This window comes from Tenrec ecaudatus, chromosome 7 (assembly GCF_050624435.1).
Source record: "Tenrec ecaudatus isolate mTenEca1 chromosome 7, mTenEca1.hap1, whole genome shotgun sequence".
Lineage (NCBI taxonomy): Eukaryota > Metazoa > Chordata > Mammalia > Afrosoricida > Tenrecidae > Tenrec > Tenrec ecaudatus.
The window spans coordinates 118,828,007-118,850,649 of record NC_134536.1 but is presented as its reverse complement, the minus strand read 5'-3'; the positions used below and the strand labels follow the sequence as shown (position 1 = coordinate 118,850,649).

Below are 22,643 nucleotides of genomic sequence, written 5' to 3'. Positions count from 1 at the left end.
ACACATTGAGGCTTGTGAGAGCTGTCACTACAGGCGGCCCTGTTTTTCTAGATCTCAAACGTTTTCCACCCCTGGCAGGGTACAATCTTAGCACTTCTATGACTCCTTGTGGTAGGCAATGGTTTACATTACCTTCTCTGATAGGGTTTTGTCTTTTAGAAGTTCTGAGTTTTGTAGGCTTGACTGTATTTTAAAAAAATAATAAAGTTCAAATGATGTCACAGTTTTGACCTACCACACTCCCATGACGTCCCCATCATATGTGGACTAAAAGTCAACCCTCTTATGCCTCCTGGAGTTGGCCAACCTATTGTTTCTTCAACATCATCTTGGGCTGCTTTTCCGCATCCCTAGGTGCTTAGTGCCTCTGCCATTTATTGTAATCATTTCCTTAAAATGACAGCACTTAACCACCTCCTACCACCTCCTGCCCCAAGTCAGGGCCTTTGCACATGCCGATCCCCCAGCCTGGGTAACATTTCCTCTGCCCTTCAGTGGCTGCCTCTATCTCATCCTCCAGTGTGGCTTACAAGACACCTAGAGCTGCCAAAGCAGCCCCTCCCTATTTTTCTAAACCACTTCCTTCTCTGTTTTCTTCATAGAATTATGTTACAGCATTATTGCTGGTTTTCTTTTATCTTTTTAATGTTTATCTGCCCTACCTGATTATGTGCTTCCCAAGGACAGGGCCTTATTCTATAATATTAGTTGGAAATGATGTGAGTTATTAAAAATTTAGTTTGTTGTCTGTGTTACTGTCGAAAACAAGCTGAACATGTAACACACATAGATTTAAAATGGAGTGGGGAAGGCATTGTGTTGGACAAAACCAGATTGCTAGTAATTTTATATATATATATATACATATATAACACAAGAAATGAACTGTTAAATTATATACAGATAGATAAATAATATAAGAAATTAACAATTAAATTATAAAGCAGTGAGACACTAGCAGTTCTTTAAGTCTTGATGGCCACCAGTTCCTCTTCTGTAGAGAGAGCTGGGCTATATATACCCAGGCAGCAAACAGCAAGGAAGGTCACCAACTGTCACCAACTGTCGGTCCCCAGCTCCAGAGATGAACATTCCAATTGTATGGGCTTAAAGGGACCTTAACTTACAGCGACATAGCCCACAGGCTAGGCGTCCCACAGGTAGTGTAGCCTGTAAATTGAGGCACAGAACAAGCAAGGCAGCCACACGCTGGTCCAATGATTAAAGAGCGAGAGGCAAGCAAGGCGAGGCTCATCAAGCCTTTTATCTCTCCGCCCTTCAATTAATCCCACTTGTGTTTATCAGCCAGGCCAGCACAGTAAACTATCGCATGATGAGGTCTTCTATGACTCTATATGATAGGAGGGTCTACTAGCCTCCTTCCTGCAGGCTGGAAGTAAACGCAAGTCTTTCTGAGTTTAGTAGCATTCTGAGAACTTCCTGGGTAGTAAGAGCCTTGGGTCTAGTTCTCCTAACTAGCTTAGTGAATCTTTTAGAGATTCATAATCTCTAATTTCCTTGTCTGAAAAATCAGAAGATGATGATGCATAATAACTAAAACCTCCTCCAGCGCTAAAACCCCATGAAGAATACCTTTTAGAACAGTAATACATGCTCTCTTCCTTCCTTTCTATGTCATAACCCCGGTCTTTTCCTACCAAAGGAGTCAGTCCTGATGGTGCTGTGGGCTAGGCACTTGAATTGTTAACAGCAAGATCGTTGGTTCAAACCCACCAGCCCCGCCATGGGTAAAAGATGTGTCTTGTTCCCCCCAAAGCTTATAGTCTTGGAAACTCTATTAAGGTCACTGTGAGTCAGAATTGACTCAATAGCAGTGGGTTTGCCTTGGTTTGGGGTTAGTTTATGGAGGAATTCTGAATAGAATTTGGATATTCTGTGATTAGATCCCACCTAATTTTCAAGAGCCAATGTGACTCATTGAACATTACTGACAAAGACTTGAGAAGATAGGGGATAGCATCAAGAACATTGCACATAAAGAAAGAAAAGGGACATGTGTTAGAGAGGGTTCTCTAGAGGAATAAAACTCTATCTATTATAAATAGCTAGAGCATGAAGGAATGCAACAGCTAATTAGTACACACAGTAGTACAGAGGGCTCAGTTCAACTCACTTCTGTGGAACAGTTAATATACTGGAAGTCCTTCAACTCAGGAGGGCTGCTGGGTCCAAGGTCAAGGAAGCAGACATCTGAGGCTTCCCTAGGGCAATGCAGGCAGTCCAACCACAGGCAGCAAGCAACAAGGTGGGTCACCAACAGTCAGCAGCTCAGGAGCTTAGAGAAACAGGTTGGATGGGATATCAAACTCAAGCAATCAAGATGCCAGGATCCACCAGCCTCAAGCTCAAGCAATGTATACACCAGCAGCATGGTGAAGCAGGTCTCAAAGGAACCTCAAGTTCTAGCAACACAATCCACAGGTTGGCTATCCCACAGGTAGTATAGCTCACAAGTTGAGGCAGAGAACTAGCTAAAGCAGCTGCATTCTGGTCTGATCACCAGAGAGAGGAGAGTGGACCTTGCCAGACCATTTATCTCTTTGCTCTCCAATCAAACTGTGACCTTATTAATCAGACATGTTCCTATTGGCCAGGTTGGCACAATAGACCTACCTATCACCTGTCATTAAAAAGACAGCAAAGAAAGAAAAGATCAAATTGAATGTCAGGAGAGACTCTGAAATTCACGCTTAATCATAGAGTAGCTAAAGCAAATGGAAGCAATGAAGTCAACGAGCTGAATAGAAAATGTTCATGGGAAGCTCCAGAAGACAAAGTAAAATATAATGAAATGCGCAAAGACCTAGAGTGAGACAACCACAAAGAACACATTCAGCATGTATCAATCTGAAAGAACTGGAGAAAAATTCAAATTTCAAGTTTTAATGCTGAAAGAGTCTATGGGGAAAATATTGAACAAGGAGGAAGCAACAAAAGAAGATGGAAGGAAAATACAGAATCACTGTGCCAGAAAGAACTGGTCAACACTCAACTATTTCACATGAGGTATCATATGATCAAGAACTGGTGGGAGTGGAGTTCAAGAACTCCATGGTGTACTAAAGGAAACAGCAAAATACACAGGTCCAGGAATTGATGGGATTCCAGTTGAAATGTTTCAACAAGCTGATGAAGTACCGCAAGCATGTACTCATCCATGCCAAGAAATTTGGAAGACAGCTGCCTGGTCAACTGACTGGAAAAGATCCGTGTTTGTGCCCATTCCAAAGAAAGGTGACCCAACAGAATGTTGAGATTATCGTATAGTATCATACATATCACATGGTAGTAAAATTTTGCTGAAGATAATCCAGCAAACTGTTGCAGCAGTAAACTGACAAGGGGCTGCCAGATAGTCAAGTCAGATTCAGAAGAGAACATGCATGAGGCATATTATTGCTGACACCGGATTGATCTTGAGGTTTACTTGTGCTTTTTGACTCTGCAAATGCTTTGACTCTGTGGCTCATAAGGAGCTATGGAGAGCCTTGAGAAGAATGGGACTTTCAGAACACTTCATTGTGCTCATGCAGAACCTGTACATGGACCAAGAGGCAATTGTTTGAACTTAACGAGGAATATTGCATGGCTTAATATCAGGAAAGGTTTTCCATGGAGTTGTATCCTTTCACCATATTCAGTCTGTATGCTAGCACATAATCAGAGAAGCTGAACTGTGTGAGGAAGTTAGGATTGGAAGAAGGCTTTTTAACAACAACCTCCAATGTGCAGATAACAGTTAATTAGTCATTTTTCTAGGTAAGTAGCCAAATATGCTATACTTAGTAATCAGTTACTTCTTTTCATTATAGATTCCAAAAGTGCTAAAAATAAGTACTAAAGCCAAAATTGAGCTGTAGCTTATGTCATCCTTCTTTGCTTCAAAAGCAAATTTGGGATTTTATTAAGTGCTTGTGCAATTACAACTGAGAACTATTGACACACAGAGAAAGATTAAGATTAATCTGTTCTGTCATATGTTTGTTTTTAAACATCTGAATGGTCATTTGGATTTTTAAAAAAAATGCAAAAATCTTCTCACACGCACATCCTCAGACTTACCAACTCATCCCCTCCTGCCTCCATTCAGAGGCCAGGTCTCTGCTGTCACGGGTGTCTTCATCTCCTTCTCCAATCGTAGGAAACAGACCGGAGCAACAAGGCATGCCCTATGGCCGCTGAATCTTTCATCTCCTTCCCTGCTTATACTTACTGTAAATTTGGTGACCTCAGCCAGACTCATTCTCCACGGTAATGAGCTCGCCTCTGAATTCCAGATTGACACAGGCAACTGTCTATTTGACGTCCTCTTGAACATCGAATGCCTCAAACTCCTCATTCTACCCTCTCTCACAACATTCCCACTGCATTCTTTCTCAGATCACTGTGATGGCAAGTCCCTCTTTCCAGGGGCTTTGGCCCCAAAACTGTGGATTCATCCTTGACTATTCATTTTCTCTCATCATTCTCATTGGACGCATCAGGAGATCACTTCTCTTTACCTTCAGTATGTAACCAGAATCCCAACTATGTCCCCCTCTCTACTACTACTCAGGTTGAAGACACTATTGATTGGCCTGGAATATTTTAACAGTCTTCTAATTGGTCTAGACTAGCAGTTCTCAACCTGTGGGTCCCAACCCCTTTGGGGGGTCGAACGACCCTTTCACAGGGGTCACCCAATTCATAACAGTGGCAAAATTACAGTTATGAAGTAGCAATGAAAATAATTTTTTGGTTGAGGGGCCACCACAACATGAGGAACTGTATTAAAGGGTCGCAGCATTAGGAAGGTTGAGAACCACTGCTCTAGACAATGGGTTCAGGCATAGGAACAATTGTGAGAATGGTGTGGGACCAGGCAGTGTTTCATTCTGCTGCGATAACGTATGGGTCAGAACTGACTCAATTGCACTGGACAGCAACGGCTGGCCTCTCTCTCTCTTTTTTCACTTGCCCTTTGTCTTATCTTTGAGAACAACACCTGTTTTCAACACAACAGGCAGAGTAATCAGGAAAGCCTCAGACCGATCATGTTGCATTCTATATTCCATCTAGACTCCGTCACAGACATAGGGCCTGTTTTGTTTGGTTTTGTTTGTTTGTTTGTTTATGTTGTGCTGGGTCCAGTCAAGTCAATTCCAATACACAGTGATCTCATAGGACAGAGCACAACTGTCCTAGAGTGTTTTTCTTGGCTGTAATTTTTATGAAAACAAATTGCCAGCTCTTTCCTCTGCAGAGTCAGTGGGGGCTTTGAACTGCTAATCTTCCAGTTAGCAGGCAAGTACATAAGCAATGTGCCACTATTATACAGGGGTCCTCAAACTTTTAAAACAGGGGGCCAGTTCACTGTCCCCGAGACCCATTAGAGGGCTGGACAATAGTCTTAAAAAAAACTATGAACAAATTCCTATGCACACTGCACACATCGTATTTTGAAGTAAAAATCAAAAGGGGCAAAAACACGTGGTGGGCTGGATAAATGTCCTCAGCGGGCCGCATGTGGCCCGCGGGCCATAGTTTAAGGACCCCTGAAGGAAGTAGTAAGATGTGAGGAAAGGAATTTGGACTGTGGGTTTGTCATCTGAAATTCAATCCTCCCTTCGCCCCAACAACCTATATAACCTTTTCCAAGCCACTTTATCAACCCTGGCTCTCACGTCCTCATTTCTAAAACAAAGGGGTTGAATTTACTGATCACTTCCGGTTCTACAATTTTGTGTGCCCACAACTCTGAAGCTCAAATTCAGCCCATTTCATGAGGGGGCTTCAAAAAGCCCATGGAAAAATAGAATGAAAGGCTAAGGGGAATTTTCCACAAACATTCTGAAGCCTCCTCTCAATTAAAGTACTGCAATCATGGCTGCACTTTCCACTTTTTGCCACTGATCTGCAGAAATGTGTTATCTTTTGCTTTTACCATGTTATTTTTCTCCTCTGAAAATTTCATTGCATTCATACATTTATTTTTTATAATGAATTTTAAAGTCTTCATTATATTCATATTTCTGTTAAACAAAGCCAATTCTGTCTTTCTCATTCCTTGCTTTTTCTTCTCTATCTTCTTATAAAAAGACCATTACTATTGGAAAGTTCTTTTCTTAGGAATTATGTGTTAAAGATTATGCTTGGTAAAGTAGAGGTCAGTGAAAAAGCAGAAGATCTTCATCGAGATGGATTGACCCACTGGCTGCACGAATGGGTCCAACCGCAACACTCGTGAGGATGGCAGAGGCTGGGCAGCAGTCCATCCCCTTGCACGCAGCATGGCTCTGCGTTAGAACTGACTCGATAGCTCCAAGCAACAAGAATCGTTATAATTCTCCCGTTCTGGGCATAGACCCGAAGGAGCGGTGCTGTTGAGTAAGTGTTGAACTGCTTAACCACAAGATTGGTGGTTCAAATCCGTCAACCAATCCTTTTGGGAAAGTTGGGGCCATCTGCTCCCATAAAGATGCACAGCTTCAGATGTCCTGGATGGGATCACTACGATCGGAACCGGCTCAACGGCAGTGCTTTTGGGTTTGATTTGGATGCAGCAGAGCCAGGCTCCACACTCAGCCTCCGCGCGGCTGTTGATGGAGGCAGGTGTGTTGCCATGGTGCTGAACGCACTATTGCTTTGTCAACAACATCACGAACCCCCACTCCTTTTCAGCAACATCTCTCATGGACAGAAAGACTTACCTGCATTTATGTCTTCATTTAAGATCCTCCTTGGTTTCTTCCTTTTATTCGAATAGGGATGCGAATCGATGCTCTGGCCTACCTGAAAAATGCCAGTCTAACACTCCCCTTCCTGGACAAGAGTGTATAAGTTAATTCTAAAGCATCTCGACGTGTGCTTTTTAACAACACTGGCACGGGTTTAGAAAGACAAAAGCATTTATCACTGTGACTCTGTCTCATCCTTCCCCAGACTCAGATTTGCATGTGCCTGCTCACAGCGAAAACAACCTACCTGCCCTCCAAAGATTCTATGATGAAGCGACCGTTTGAAAGGCCTTCGTGTAAAACCTGTAAGAACGACTGTGTTGCTAAGGAACCGCACTTCCAAGGAAGCAGTTTTCATTTCAGAGCCAAAACTCATAGTGTTGTCCAAATTCTTTGCTCTTTCCATGAGCTCAGGGAGAATTTTTGACGTAGCAGTGAAGGCAGCAAGGTGAAGAGGTTTTCAACCATTGCCCCAAGGAGCATGCTCAGTAAATGGACCACAACTGATCCGATTATTTAGACCAGACATCAGCGAGCTGTTAAAAAAGACCCAGGCAGGACTTACTTTACGCTTTGCAGCCCTACAGCCTTTGCCACAGCTGCTTAGCTTGACCCTTAGAGTGTAAAAGCTACCATTTAAAACAAGTGATTGCGTTCCAATAAAACTTTATTTGTGAATACTGGATCCAAATTCACAGAACTGTCATGTGCCAAGAAACAGCACTCTGGTCATTCATCCAACCATTTAAGATAGATATTCCAAAACCATTCTTGGGTCACAGGCATGCAAAATGGGTGGTCTGGTGGATCTGGCTGATGGACCATTGTGTGCCAACCCATGATTTGGGAAATAAAAGTGGAGAGCATTCAGATCTTCCTGTGTGGATCTCTCTGCAGGATGGTTATTTGATTGATTAAGTCATGAGAAATTAATACAGTATCATTCTTGTTTCCTTTGAGTGTTACAGGTGCTGAAATTTGATGCTTACTTCCAAGAAGATGTTCCCATGTCGAGTGAGGAACACTACAGGATCCGGCAAGTGTACATTTACTACTACCTGGAGGATGACAGCATGTCCATCATAGAGCCCGTTGTGGAGAATTCCGGGATCCTTCAAGGCAAGTTGATCAAAAGGCAGCGGCTAAGCAAGAATGACCGTGGAGACCATTACCACTGGAAAGACCTCAATAGGGGAATAAACCTCACTGTTTATGGCAAAACCTTCCGCATTGTGGACTGTGACCAATTCACACAGGTATGCGATGTCGCTTTGGAAGTTGTAGGCTCTGGGGCATCATTCTAATTTATAGAAAGATGTGTTTATCTTATAAGAGTAAGTAATTATCTATTCTATGTGACTATTATATAGATTAATTTGGTTTTTGTGTTCACTGATACCTGTCAGCACTGCGTAGTGATAACATTTTTTCCCCAAAATAATTCGTACATTCCTCCCCACCACCACTACCACACACACTATCCTGATTCCAATTCTACCTTACAAATACGGCTAGACCAGAGGATGTACACTGCTACAGATAAGAGCTAGAAACATGGGGAATCTATGACAGATAAACCTCTCAGGACCAATAATGAGAGTAGTGATACCAGGAGGGGAAGGGGAAGGCGGGGGAAGAAAGGGAGAACCGATCACAATGATCTACATATAACCCACCTCCCTGGGGGATGGACAACAGAAGAGTGGGTGAACGGAGACTTCCGACAGTGTAAGACTTGAAAAAAGTAATAATTTATAAATTATCAAGGGTTCGTGAGGTAGGGAGAGTGGGGGAGCGAGGAGGGAAAATGAGGAGCTGACACTAAGGGCTCAAGTAGAAAGCAAATGTTTTGAGAACGATGATGGCAGCAAATGTGCAAGTGTGCTTGGCACAATGGATGTATGTCTGGATTGTGATAAGAGTTTTACGAGCCCCCAATAAAATGATTTTTTAAAAGAAAAAAATAATATTTTGTACGTATTCGCACAAATAAATTTAAGTTATCAGAGCCCAGTCATTTGAAAAGAAACCAATTTTCACTCGAGTTTCACGAACAGAGTAGAGAAGGGAGCCACCCCTATGGTGGGGATGTATGGAGGCGCTATCAGGCAGTTTATAAGATGTTAGTCAATGCCAGGGTGCAGTGGCTGAGATCTTGGTATCTAACAGAAAGGATGGTAGCCACTCCAGAAGAGAAAGCGTCACAGCCTTGGAAACCCCATGGGGCATTTCTACTCTATCGAAAAGGCGGGCTATGCATAAGAATCCACTTGATAGTGATTGGGTTTGGTGTTTGAGTTTACAAAAAATAGTTCTGCTCATGGATAACATATTTGAGCCTTTAAAAAGGTGCTAGCCTATGTTTTGGATATTATCCCATCCAAAGGCGTGTTGATATCTCACTTTTTAGAATTTCCAGTCAGTTTCAGATCTGTTGTATCAACAGTGAGACATTCTAAGATGCTAAGTGTGAGGTATTACCTTTACGGTTGTGGTTTTATCTTCATAGACAACTTGAATATTTTCAAATAGAGCATCAAGCAGTTGATCGAATCCAGTTCTTTTAATGCTTGCTATTTGACTAGGGCTGGTTATATTGGATTATGGGTTTGACTGCAAGCCAAAGGTCAGCAGTTCACACCCGGTGCCTGCTACTTGGGAGAAAGAAGAGGCTTTCTGCTCTCAAAAAGATGGACAGCCTCTGAAGCCCAAAGGGGCAGTCTGCTCTGTCCTACGGGGTCGCCTGAGTCAGTTAATAAGAGGCCTGATCATCAGTTTGAGTCAAGAGAAGGGAGGAAAATATTCACTGATAACTCCCCAGTAATCCTGCTGACCCATTGTCTCAGAAGAGGAGAAGCTGGTTAGCCATTGTCTACTCACCAGCATTTTAATAGACGTCATCATGTTTCTATATTGAAAATATATTGGAAACTTCCTAGTAACACTGAAAATATTAAAGTACATATTAAAATCTAGGAATATTAAAATCACAAACTAACTGGCAGCAAAGCTGATAGTAAAGCCAAGCATGTTGACCTTGAGTTCTTTATATTTTCTGTTGACTTGTCCAAAAACCAACATCACAATTCCCAAAAGGAAATCAGACTTTGCCTTAATTGCCTGTTTCTGAATGTAAACAAATCCCACAAAATTATACTTTTCTTTGTTGACTATAAAAGAAGGTACAGTTTATTGTGTCATTTTTAAGAAGATGAAGTGCCGAGTGTGAAAAGCTATAGTGACAGTGAAAATAATGTTTATTTATCCATAACTAACAAGATCATATTAAATTAAGATACTTTTCTTTTTCTTGTGAGAGTTGTGCATCTGATTTCTCTTTCCTCATTTGCTGAAGCGTTTTCTGCTCTTCAGTAGCCATATACTTGTTTTAATGAAGTTTCAATGAGAATGGGATGTCAATTGAATGGGGCCATTATGTTGCTTGCTCCTATACCTAATGTGAATTATATCATGTGTTGAAACTGTTTAATTTCTGGATGTGTGAATGTAAGCCATCCTAGACTTGCTCTGTTGTTTGGCAGCTAAATAAATTTCATTGATCTGAATGTACATTTTGAACCCGTTGTCATGTCATCATGTCTCCCAGACTCTCACTCTCAATGCTATTGAATCAATGCTGACTGATAGCCACCCTACAGGACAGGATAGAACTGCCCATGTGGGCTGGCTGGTGGTTTCAAACTGCCGACTTTTCAGGTTGCATGCCAATTCATAACCACTAGGCCACCAGGGCTTCTCCGTCTTCCAGACTAACAGTGTATTGCCTAGCAATTTTATAATATGGATTGCATTAACTCATAAAAACAAATTCACTGCCACTGAGTTGATTTCAACTCATAGAAACCCTACTAGGTAGTTATTAATTATGATCTCCATGATACAGTTGGGTTAGCTGGGGTCTTAGTACTCTTAATACATGTTTAAGCTTCAAGTTAATGCTTCACTTGGGACATAATATAGAAATTATAATTATGCATTATTTTCATAATTAAGAGTACGTAGCCTAAGAGGATCCAAGAAAGATGGTCATTGTTAATTTTGAATTACACAGGACTTTCTGGAAAGTCAAGGAATTGAATTAAACCCCCCTGAGAAAATGGCTCTGGATCCGTACACTGAGCTCCGGAAACAGCCTCTGCGTAAGTATGTCACCCCATCGGACTTTGATCAACTCAAGCAGTTTCTCTCCTTTGACAAACAAGTAAGTGGCCAAGCCTTTCTGGTTTCCTATGACATATGTATTTACCGACAAGCTATTTAGATTGAGATCTGTTTTCAAACATTCCATCTAGAATTTAAGCCTTTGGATAAAGTGGGGTAGAAATAAAAGACATGAATTACAGGCCAACAAAACTATCTTAAAATTATTATTTTTAAAAATATTTTTAAAAAAAGATTATGGAGTTAAGTCGTGTGAATTCTACCAAACTTTAAAATTTATAACTAATTTCCGAGCTATATCTGTTTCCATTTTGTATTTCCAGTTCACCGTTTCTTTTGCCCAAATATGAATTCATCCCATAGAATCTGCGGAGAAACCTTCAATGAGTTATTGAAAAGTTCCCAGAATAAGTAGATACAGACTTCTATTAATATAATAACTTCACAGAAATCTCACTGCTGAGGATTCCCTGCTGGACTCTATTTTGATGTATCAGGACAGAACGTTCTGGGCATTTTCCAACTCCGCCCCAGTCTTGGGATCCTCTCCACGTAGGCTGGCACATCGCAGTCTTCTCCTCTCCTTCCCAAAGGGAGCGAGAAAATGGAGAATGACATCACCGGCAACTTCCTGAGTCTGTTAGCAACGTGACAAGTTTGGGTCCAGACCGTCTTCTCGATCAGTAGCACGCTTTATACGGATCTCCTTATAGCCGTCACACACTTTATTCCACGCACGTGAAGACTAGCTGATGCGATGGTGAAAGATGCCTGTGAAATAAGGCTGATTATGAATGACGATTTTTCCATGTTAATTATATATCAAATGCTCACGTAGGCCTTTATTAATTCGTGTAAAACACTCTATAAAGTACCCACTGCTGTTTGGTTCAGTTTCTCTTTTCACTGACTAATGCTTTGGATCAAAGTGAACTCATCTTTCCTGGCACAAACTTTACAGTGTATTGTTTATTGATTTCCAGCTGGAACATAATTTCAATGTTGTCTTTTCCAATCCACCGTCTGAGATGAGTTTATAGATTTCCCAACTAATCTTGGCATCACTGTCTGATATAGAAATGTCAAAGTAGCTTAGGCAACCTCTCCACCGGTTTCTTAAGACACAACTTTGGGTTCTTCCAAGGTCCTCCGATTCTACGCCATCTGGGATGATACGGACAACATGTTTGGTGAATGCCGGTCCTATGTCATTCACTACTATCTTATGGATGATACGGTGGAAATTCGGGAGATCCATGAACGGAACAATGGGCGAGATCCTTTCCCACTCCTGGTAAACCGCCAGCACCTGCCCAAGGTTTTGGTGGAAAATGCAAGTATGTTTAATTCAGCTTGTCCTCTGATAGTTGGGACCTTTTGTGGATCTCAGAGGAGCTACATAGTCACACAGGAGGCTCCCACCAGGTCCTCTGAGGTGCTCAGAGAACTCCTTTCCCATCCCTCCTTGCCTGCCCCTTGGTGCGGGCTCATCTCAGAGATGGTCTGGTGGAGATGCCTGATACCCAGCTCATGGACAGCAGTGGGAAATTCATTTAAAGTAGGGTAAGGCAAGACTGCTAACCTGGAACATTTTAGTACAGGTCTTTAAAAGAGGCTTGTTTTCATTCGAGGATATGTGGGCAGCCAAGCATTAGCTAACTTGCTTATCCGATGCTGTTTCTCTGCTCAGTACTCTCTAAACTGGAAGTTTCTATGTGGGATCTCCTGAACTTGGAAAAGGCCAGTATGCGACTCAGAGAGGTGGGGCCACCACTGAGTCAATGTCTGCTCTTTTGTTTTCTGGTTTAAAATAGAAGTGAGAATGCAACACCATGCAATTGACATCTGCCTTCCACCAGTGTTTCCCTGGGATAAGTAGGCTTAATTTTCTTACCAAATGGCCTCTGGGTCACATATAATGACATCTCTCCTGCTTGGGTGACTGACAAAACTCTCTGAACACTCTCATCCATTATTTTCTTTTTACTGTATTTTTGGAAACTAAGATAGAAGACAGTCTGGGTATTGAGAAAGAGGTTTGTCTAGACTAGAGGTTATCAACAAATTGTCAGCATGCAGGCTAACTTCAGCCTATTCTTTTGTGCTTGGAAATGTTTGGAAAAGTTCAGTGTTATGTCTAATCCAGGGGTCAGAGATTTCTGTCTCTGGGAGAGTAGATGGACAAGATTTGGAGGCAATATATCTTGTTTAACATGCTGTGATAGTTAAAAGCAACAAACTAGATATGCACAGGAAGCAAATGGGTTGATCTTAAAAAATATATAATATATAATCCTGAGTATTAAAAAGAAGTAAATTGAGATGCATATGCTCATTGTAGTCAATGCCACATAACATATGTGCCCATAAAACTGAACACAGTCCTCAGAGAGTTAGGAACAGAATTCCCATATGACCCAGCAATTCCACTCCTAAGTGTCCACCCAGGAAGACTCGGCAGCAGGCATTCAGATGATTGTACACCCATACAATTGCAGCATCATTCACACCAGCCACGAAGGAGAAACAAACCAGGTCCCTACAGCAGATGATGGAGAAACAGTGACCAGTATACACTTAGGACAGTAGGTCCAGAAGTATTGCTACAAAAGGAGGAACCTTTTATTCACCCAAAATATCAACATGTGAGAGTCTTCTTTCTCCACATGCCCGTCATCTAAGTCTATATCCTTCTGAAGGAGATGCCTACAATTTTCTAACCTTCCCAAAGAATTCTGTGCCCTTGGATTTACATGGTGTCAAAACAGCAGTTTGGGCATCCTTAAGGAATGCAAGTCATGTTACTTTTAAATGTTCTTTGAGTTTGGGGAACAAAAGGAAAGCTGAAGGGACAAGGTTTGGGATATAGGGTGGATGGGATAACATTTTCCAACAGAATTCTCACAGGACAGTGCTTTCGACCCTTAAAGACTGGTAAGACCAGTAATAGTATTCACTCAAGAAAGCCAAGAAACTTATGTTTCTGTGTGTGAACTCTCCTAATTTTAAAATCATGGAAATTAATGCTTCCTTCCATTTGCCTCTTTCCCTATGTTAATCTCCTTCCTCGGGATGCAATCATAGCGTGCATTTTGTTGTTGCTTGATTGTAGGTGTGCTGTGATTTTATTATTTTATACGGTGACAGAAAGAAGCCACAACAAAACATTGACCATTTAAAATATGTTACACGTAATGCATCATGATGTGCAGCCATCACCACCACTATCCACTTCCCAGACGTGCTCAACAGACATGTAGTGTCCTTTCCCCCTTCTCAACCACCGCTGGCAAGCACTAATCCATTCTTATCTTGGGGCATTTGCTGCTTCTAGATATTTCTTAGAAGTAAGGTCATAAAATATACTTGTCCCTCATAGCACATTGAATCCACTTAGTGGCCCATCTCAGAATGTCGTTTCTCTTTGTGGTTGGTAGGTGGTGCCAAGTCAGTTTCAACCCATCGTGACCCCGTGTACCACAGGACAGATTAGTGCCTGGCCCTGCGCCGTGCCCACAACCATTGAGTCCACTGTTGCAGCCACTGCGCCATTCCGTCTCACCGAGGGTCTTCCTCTTTTCTGCGTACCGTCTCCTTTGCTAAGAACGATGGCTGTCTGCAGATAGCTTATCAACAGTGTGGGAGACAAGACGTTTCACTTCGCTGCCTTCAGAGGAATGTTCCACCTGTACTTCTTTCCAGACCAACTTTCCATTTTTAAGTGAATCAAGCACCACGATACCAGGGCTCCAGGCCATCTCTACTGTTGTCCCGTGTGGGCAAGTCAGCTCCAACTCAGAGCAACTCTAGGCTTATCTCAAACACACATGTTTGAACACAGCTGTGTGGTTAGTGAATGGCTGACGACCAGGTCTCTCAGTAATACATTTTTCTTAGGCTCATTAGAATTCCTTTTTTTAATGTCCAATCAAAATAGTGGCTTCTGAGGGGATCTACTGGGCAAGTTAAATGCAAGACCGTGCCTCAGTTTCCCAGGGTCTGGCTGCTAAGTGTGCTCTGCTCCTGCCTTCCTGGAGGCCTGTGACACTGACACTAATGTTCTAGTGATAGCCTTCCACCCAAATAACTTGAGTCCCTTCGAGATCTGCGACTGTGTGTTGAAATAATTTCATTCTTTCTCTCAATATAGTAACTCTGCTGAGCATCAATTCTCAGATTAATAACTCTGAGTGATATTTGGAGCTGAATATGGAAAAAGACCTAACAAAAGCCCTCTCCATCCAGTCAACAGATGGAGACACAAGTCCTCAGACTCTTGGGGGACACAGTCTGACCAAATCGGACCAAATGGAAGACTGTAGTCGCTCAGGTTCTCAAGAGTCGGGACTCCCCTCTGACTACAGACCAGGGGTGTGCGTGGCCTTGCTCCCACGCAGAGTCCCTGGGAAGTGGATTATTGCAGAGACGGTTCAGTTAAAATTCAACACCGGCCTTGGATCTCCCTGTGGGCCCAGGTTACAGTGGCTCTCCCTATCATTCTCTTCTGCGTGCTCTTTGATTGAGGGTTGTCTGAGTTTTGCTTCGTCATTGTTGGTGGTTTCTTCGCTTGGTTTGTTTTGTATGTTTTTCTGTGTTTGAGGTCAGGATAGGTAAAGCTAAAGAAACAGTAACTGGATAAAGGGTTTCTAGCGTGTCTGGTGGGTGGTGGGTGGGGGATGTACTTGGGAGTGTAAAGCAAGGAGTACAAGAAAAAAGAAAATGCTCTAACACTGATGATGGTAGTGATTGAACAACTCCTCTTAATGTGATTGAACCACGGGATTAGATGATATGTGAATTATGTGTCCGTAAAACGACTAGGGAAAATAACATAAAGACACCTGCCTCGCCCGTGCCTTCACTCACGACTGCTTTCTGCCTCCCCTATCTGACGCTAGCGAACTTCCCACAGTGCGTGCTGGAAATCTCTGACCAGGAAGTGTTGGAATGGTACACTGCCAAGGACTTCATTGTCGGAAAAACAATCACTATCCTTGGGAGAACGTTCTTCATTTACGATTGTGACCCGTTTACGCGACGGTATTACGAGGAAAAGTTCGGCATCTCCGACTTACCACACATTGACGTGAGCAAGAAGGAACCGCCTCCTGTAGCACAGGTAATGGGGCCCTGCCGCGGGCAGGCTCAGAGAAGTAATCTTGCGGTGGAGAGACTTCGGGGGGAAATCCAATCACATTAGAAAATGGACAAAGCAGGGCATTCAAGGAGTATCTGCAAGACCTGGCCTAGCCTGAGCTCACCCAGCTCCGAATGCCCGCCTCACCCACTTCCCGGGCCAGGGTGCCACCCCCCCCACCCCCGAGTGTTGCCATTCTGAGATTCCACACCTACTTGCCCCAGCCATGCTGCACAGCGCAGTGCCTGGGAGATGCCATGCGCAGCAGGCACTTCTGCCACCGGCTGCCCACCTTTGTCCTCGAGTTGCCCGGTCTGCCAGGAGTTGTGTTGCAGCAGCAGCAGCAGCGCCACCTACCGTGAGTGCAGCAAGACCCAGGGACGCATGGTCACGGAGACAGAAGTGCTCAAGTGTGCCTGGGCTCTTTCCAGCACCCGCGCTGTGCTTGTGGCTGTGGGCAGAGGGCTAGGCTGGAGTGAGGCTGACAGTCACGCCAGCATGAAGGGTCTGCTAAGCAGCAGGCCCCAGGGCACCCCCCACAGCCCCGGCAGCAGAGGAATGGTCCCAAGCAGCTACCCGGGGATGCCCATTCCAGCAGGTCCACCCCCAGCATCCCCAGAAGAAGCCCCAGACACCGATTTGTTTGCCCAGTGACTCTTCCAATGAGACGCCACTGTGGGCTGATCCATGCATCTTTCGCTGGCCACTTGGATGCTTTCTGTCTTTTGGGCTATTGTTGTAAACACCAAGGGTGGGGGGAAGATGTCTGTTTGGGTGCCTGCTTTGAAGCCTTTGGGGACGTCTAGAGGAGTGGGATTCCTGAGTCCTGGGCTAATTCTGTGTCTTGTTTAGAGGAACTGCACAACTGCACTCCACTGAGGCCACTCCAGTTTACACCCCCATCCGCAGTACACGGGGATTCTCATCTCTTCGTAGCCTGTCAACGCTGGCTGTTTCTGGTTCGTTTTCTTCTCATAAGAACCATCCCCGGAGTATGACGTGGTCTCTGAGCGTGGTTTTGAACGCATTTCCCTAATAATGACGATGAGCAACTTTTCCTGTGCACGTAGGCCATCCTCTCTCTTCTTGGGGAACCGTATTCTCACATTCCTTTTGTGTTATTAAACTGGGCTGTCTCTTTCCTTAACAGCCTTATTGACGTACAATTCACCCAGTGCATATTTCAGTGATTCATTCATATCCAGAAGAGTTGTATCATCATCACCACAATCAATGTTAGGGTATTTCTTACCTCCCGTGTACACCTTGCTGTTAGCTCCCCAATTCCCGACAACCCGCCCATCACGCCCCTCAAAACTCCTTGCCATTGAGTCGATCCTGAGCAGCGGCAGGTGCTTTCCAATTGCTGTCCTTACACTGAGCAGTCCAGCCCCAAACCAGCATGCCATCAGGGTCCCTGCCATCCCCCTATGCATGAAACACACAAAGATCAAAAGCAAACCAAACAAAAAAGCCCAACCACAATGACAGAATAAAACAGAAAAACGTCAATAGAAAAAAAAGCATAAAATATTGAAAAGTGAAAGAAACAGTACATTGGATTAACAGAGAGACCAAACGACAAGCTGTCTGTCACGTTTTCAGCTCGCTACAACTGTGGTAGTCCACCTCCAATGCGCTCTGTCTGAATACAAGGCCATTCCTGTCATATGGGAGTCGGCACCATGTGTATGGGTTGTCTTTTGTTGATTTGTAGTAGTCCTTTATAAGTTATGGATATGAAACTCTTATCAAATATGTTTCCCGAATATTTTCTTTCATTCTGTAGATTGTCCTCTAATTTTGTTGTAAGTCCATTTATGCATAAAAGGTTTTAATATTGGTGAAGGTCAATTTTAAAAATTTTGTCTTTTGTTCATGTATTTAGTCTATGACTCTATTGTAAAAACAAGATATTGAAGGTGTATGCCTAAGTTTTCTTTGAAAAGTCACATGGCTGTAGTTCTTACATCCATTGGTACAGTTTTGGTTGATTGTCAGTCTGAGGTATGGGTTTAACTCCATCCTTTTGCGTGTGGAGATGATTTTCCCAGCACCGTTTGTCAGAGAGTCTGTTTTTGCCTTGTTGAATGGACTTGGCACCCCTGCCAAACACTAACTGGCTATAAAGGTATGATTTTATTTCCAGACTCTCAATTCTATTCTATTGGTATATATATTTAACTATATACCAGTATCACACATTTTTATTACTACGGCTTCAAAGTATATTTTTCAATTGGTAACTATAGTTCTCTTATGTTAATCTTCTAGATATGGGTCAAATATTTTAGTCTATACCTTGAATAGTCTGAGATAAGTACTTTAAGTGACAAGCCCACTGTCACATTGGTACAAAGACTATTCTGTTGAACGACAAACAATCTTATAATGAATGGGTTTTACCTAATCAGTACTTGAGAAAGTAGGATGGGGAACGATTGCAGTTTAGTGGTGCACTTTTCTTAGTTAAAAGACTTTGCTCCAACTTTGGACCAGATGAAATCTTTGATTTCTAGATTATCTGTGATTCCCTACTACATCACAATTATCTTTTTCCTCCAAACTTACCTTCTCAGGGGGGAAAAAAAGCCAGAAAGAAAAAGAAGAGAAAAATAGGGTAAAGAACAGAGAGGACAGAACCATTTTTGGTTTCTTTGTTTATTTTGGCCAGTCTCAGTCACTCTGTAAAATAAAGCCAAATCTAAATCCGTACAGATGGCACATTAATCATAGCCTTTGGTCAGTTCATTTCCCATAAATCCTCCACAGTAAATAATTCTACTACAAATATGGAAGTTTCTCTCTGGAAGTCGTTGTCAGTTACAAGTAGTAGAGCTCCACCTACCATATAGCAAATAGCTCGGCCATTACCTCACTCATTTTAACTCTGGACCAGTTAGTTTGCAGCCAGGCCTGGGAAGCTTTAGCAGACTAGAAAGATCCCTGACCAATGGTGAGGGGAAGAGGAAGGTATGAACTGGCTACACTCATGAATCAAAACACTCCTAGATCAAGGTGGGCAAGCTGACCTTCTATATGAGAAATAAATAAATGTGCATGCAATTAGCAGATGTGAGCCCTCTTAGCCTGGTTCCATCTGGATACATGGTGGTAGGAAAACGCGGGAGAACTAATCTGCTCTGGGGCTGACCCGAAAAGCTATGATTAGGAGTTTGGATTCTGTGTCTACGACCTGTCTGGGGAGCCTGGGTGTAAGATCTAGTGGATGGGCGCATGAGTATTTGGACGACCACAGTCAGATGAGTGGCTCATCTAATTTAGAGCAGGACTCAGCTAGTAGCTTGGAGTGAGAGAAGCACCCTAGACATATGGACTGGGATTTAAGGAAGGTCTTCACTGCAGGTAGAAGAAATGAAGTGTGATTCAGGAAAATGCGGCTATAGGACTTATCATAGATTGACTGATGCCTCCCTAAAGTATGTGTTAACTTGACTGGGCCATGGTTCGTTCCCAGTATTTTGTGGTTGTTCTTCACTGTGCGATCCGATATAATTATCCTCTATGTTGTAATGTGCTGTCAATCCTAACATCCACATGTTAATTCGGGAGGATTAGCATGGGGTGGGTCTGGAGTCACCAACTTCTAAGAAGGTATTACTCAAGTGCTGCCCTTACTCAAGTCACACGTTTGCTCGACTCCCACACAAGCACAGGCAAAACAGGAGGGACGTCACTACCACCAAGGGAGAGCAACTCAGAGCAGTGTATACCCTCTGGAACTGGGGTCTCTGTGCTGAGAACCTCTTAGTCCCAGGAGAAAACTCAGTAGGACACATGCAGATCTCCAAGGAGTGCCAGTTCACTGATGTTGAGAAGAGATGGGGACCTTCCCCTGGAGCCGACACAGAGAGGAAGTCTCCCCGTAAAGCTGGTGCCCTCAACTCGGACTTCCAGCCTCCTAGACTGTGAGAGCACAGTTTCCACTTGTTAAAGTCACCCACTTGTGGAAATTGTGTTACAGCATCGCTAGAGAACTAGGATAAGCCCCTTCAAATACAACAATCATTTAAGAGGAAGGCCCAGAAACTTCCCACAACTTCCCTGTCTCAAAATCCCTCCACCATACGTCCACTCCCAGATTCGACTGCACCCATGGTGTGTTGTGTGGGTGCAGACCAAGGTCAGGTTCTGCCACCCTGCAGTTCCTGCCAAGTCTACAGAACTCAAAGACGTAGAATGAGGTGTTCTTAGCCTGCACATCCCTCTGTCCATGGCAGCCTGTGTGTTCATTGAGAAGTGGTTTTGCACTCAGAGTAAATTTAGCCCCCTGTTGGATCCACCAGCCATCTTCCAGTAGTGCTGATCCGTTAACTCCAGCCTCGGAAGTGGGTAATGGGTCAGTGTTCAAAGAAATGTCCTTTGTGGAGGGAGGAGGAAAATGAGGAGCTGATATCAGGGGCTCAAGTAGAAAGAAAATGCTTTGAAAATAATAGCAGCATCTGTGCAAATGTGCTTGACATGATGGAGGAATGCATGGATTGTGATAAGCGATGTAAGAGCCCCCAATAAAAGTATTTAATAAAAAAAGAAAACGACACATCCTTTGGAGGAATATAGTAGAATTGCTGGTTGCTGGAGCAATAACCTATTATGGGTAGAATCATATAGTCCAAATGTTCAAGTTCCTGAATATAATGTGTGTGTGTGTGTGTGTGTGTGTATATATATATATATATATATATATATATATATATATATATATATATATATATATATATATACACACACACACACTTAATTTTGGGAAGGTATGTACAAGTGAGAAAGTATGGTTCTAGTTGAGTGCACTGAGAATAAAAACAAAACAGGAGTCAGAGAAGAAGAACCCTGCTGAGGTCTGTCCAGCATGGACAAGGGATGGGAGAGAAACCTTTGTGTCTGAAGGACTTGCTTTCAGGCAAGTAAATCTTAGCATCCTAAGCGATGTTCTCATGACACCCGTGTGGAACCCATACACGCGTCTGATGCTTTTATGCTAGTTACCAAGTAACCTTTGCATCTGAAAATTGGAAAAGAGTCTGTGTGACAGCCCCCCAAAAGAAACAGCCCCCCCAAAAGAAAGTATGACTGTCATCCCTGAGACAGCCCCCCCCCAAAAGAAAGTATGACTGTCATCCCTTTTCTGTGAGACAAAAATAAATAAAAGGTTTGAAGATAATGGAAGTAAACATGAGGAAAAATAGCAGGAACCAAATCCTGACCACCCTGCCCCTCAGCTCCAGCACACACATACACACAGAGAGAGAGAGAGAGAGAGAGAGAGAGAGAGAGAGAGAGAGAGAGAGAGAGAGAGAGATTAGTTGAACTAAGAACAGTCTTTCCAGATCTTCCAGGCTGAGGCAAAGATGCCGCAGACAGACCCATGGGCTTCCTGCAGTGACCACCTAGGCCACGGCTGGATGCGGGTGAGACCAGGCAAGGGCATCAGCATCAGCAGTCATTTCTGCCTTGGGTGGGGCATCCTTTGTAGCAGGATCACATCATTTGCCACACCTGTAACCACTGAGCATAATATAAAATGCATATATCAAAAGGGGGAGAAGTATGTGACGTGATATTTTTTTCTAACTACACTAGAGTGCATAGGAATTACTTTGAATATTTTCTAGATCTGAATGTTTTCCAGTGTTTTTTTTTAAAGAGTTGTCCAGAGACCTTTAATGGAATTTTAATGTCATCCACTTTGCTTCTTACTTCCCTCTTGTCCCCAGGAGTTACCTCCCTATAATGGCTTCGGACTCATTGAAGATTCTGCTCAGAATTGCTTTGCTTTGGTTCCAAAAGCTCCGAAAAAAGATGTCATTAAAATGCTCCTGAATGAAAATAAGGTGCTCCGCTACTTGGCTGCCATGGTAAGGGTCGCTCCTGTGCACACACATTCTGTCCTGCCTCGGTGTAAGCTGTGCATTCTGTTGGCAAGCTGTGGCAGAGAACTTCTTAGAGGTATGTGAAGTTGGTCAAGGGATCATTTGATGGAATCACCAGACAGGTTAGCCCAAAGCCCAGGCACTGCGACCGAGTTGATTCTAATTCCGAGTGACCCTAAAGGACAGAGTAGAACTGCCCCCATGGGGTTGATACGGCTGTCAGTCCTTGCAGACCCAGACTGCCTTATATTTCTCCCACAGATTGCCTGATGGGTTTCAACTGATGGCCTTTGAGCTGCGTGCTGGGCCGCTGGGTCACCCTTGCCATACTCCGAGCATCACCAAACTCTAGTGCCATGTCCCTCAACAAGCTTTCTGACACCTTTCATCTCTTTCTTAAATTGTGACAGGCTGACTTTTTTTTTATAGCATTATGTATGTACTGTGTATTGCCTTTATAGTATCTGGTTTCTTTGAGGGTAGGGAGGATAGCTGCCTTGTGTTCAGCAATGCCTGTCATCTCTAGCTTGATATATATTTATTCACAATAAATACAATAAATGAAATCATCGTGGGTTAGTAGATAGTCCAATTGAGAGGTCCTACCACCAGCAGTTAAGAGCATGGGATTTGGAAATTGAGAGGTATAAATTCAAACCCTGTCTGTTCTGCTTACTAGTTGCATGATCTTAGGCA

At 43.2% G+C, this 22,643-nt stretch overlaps 1 protein-coding gene across 1 annotated transcript in view; it reads left to right on the top strand.

Moving 5' to 3' along the window:
• Positions 1-22,643, top strand: part of EFHC1 (EF-hand domain containing 1) — a 50,455-nt gene that overhangs the window by 11,806 nt on the left and 16,006 nt on the right. Inside the window, exons 3-7 of the mRNA XM_075554066.1 lie at positions 7,706-7,993; positions 10,810-10,959; positions 12,064-12,256; positions 15,818-16,038; positions 21,792-21,932. Of these exons, the coding sequence (XP_075410181.1) occupies positions 7,706-7,993; positions 10,810-10,959; positions 12,064-12,256; positions 15,818-16,038; positions 21,792-21,932 (993 nt within the window). The remainder of the gene's footprint in view (positions 1-7,705; positions 7,994-10,809; positions 10,960-12,063; positions 12,257-15,817; positions 16,039-21,791; positions 21,933-22,643) is intronic.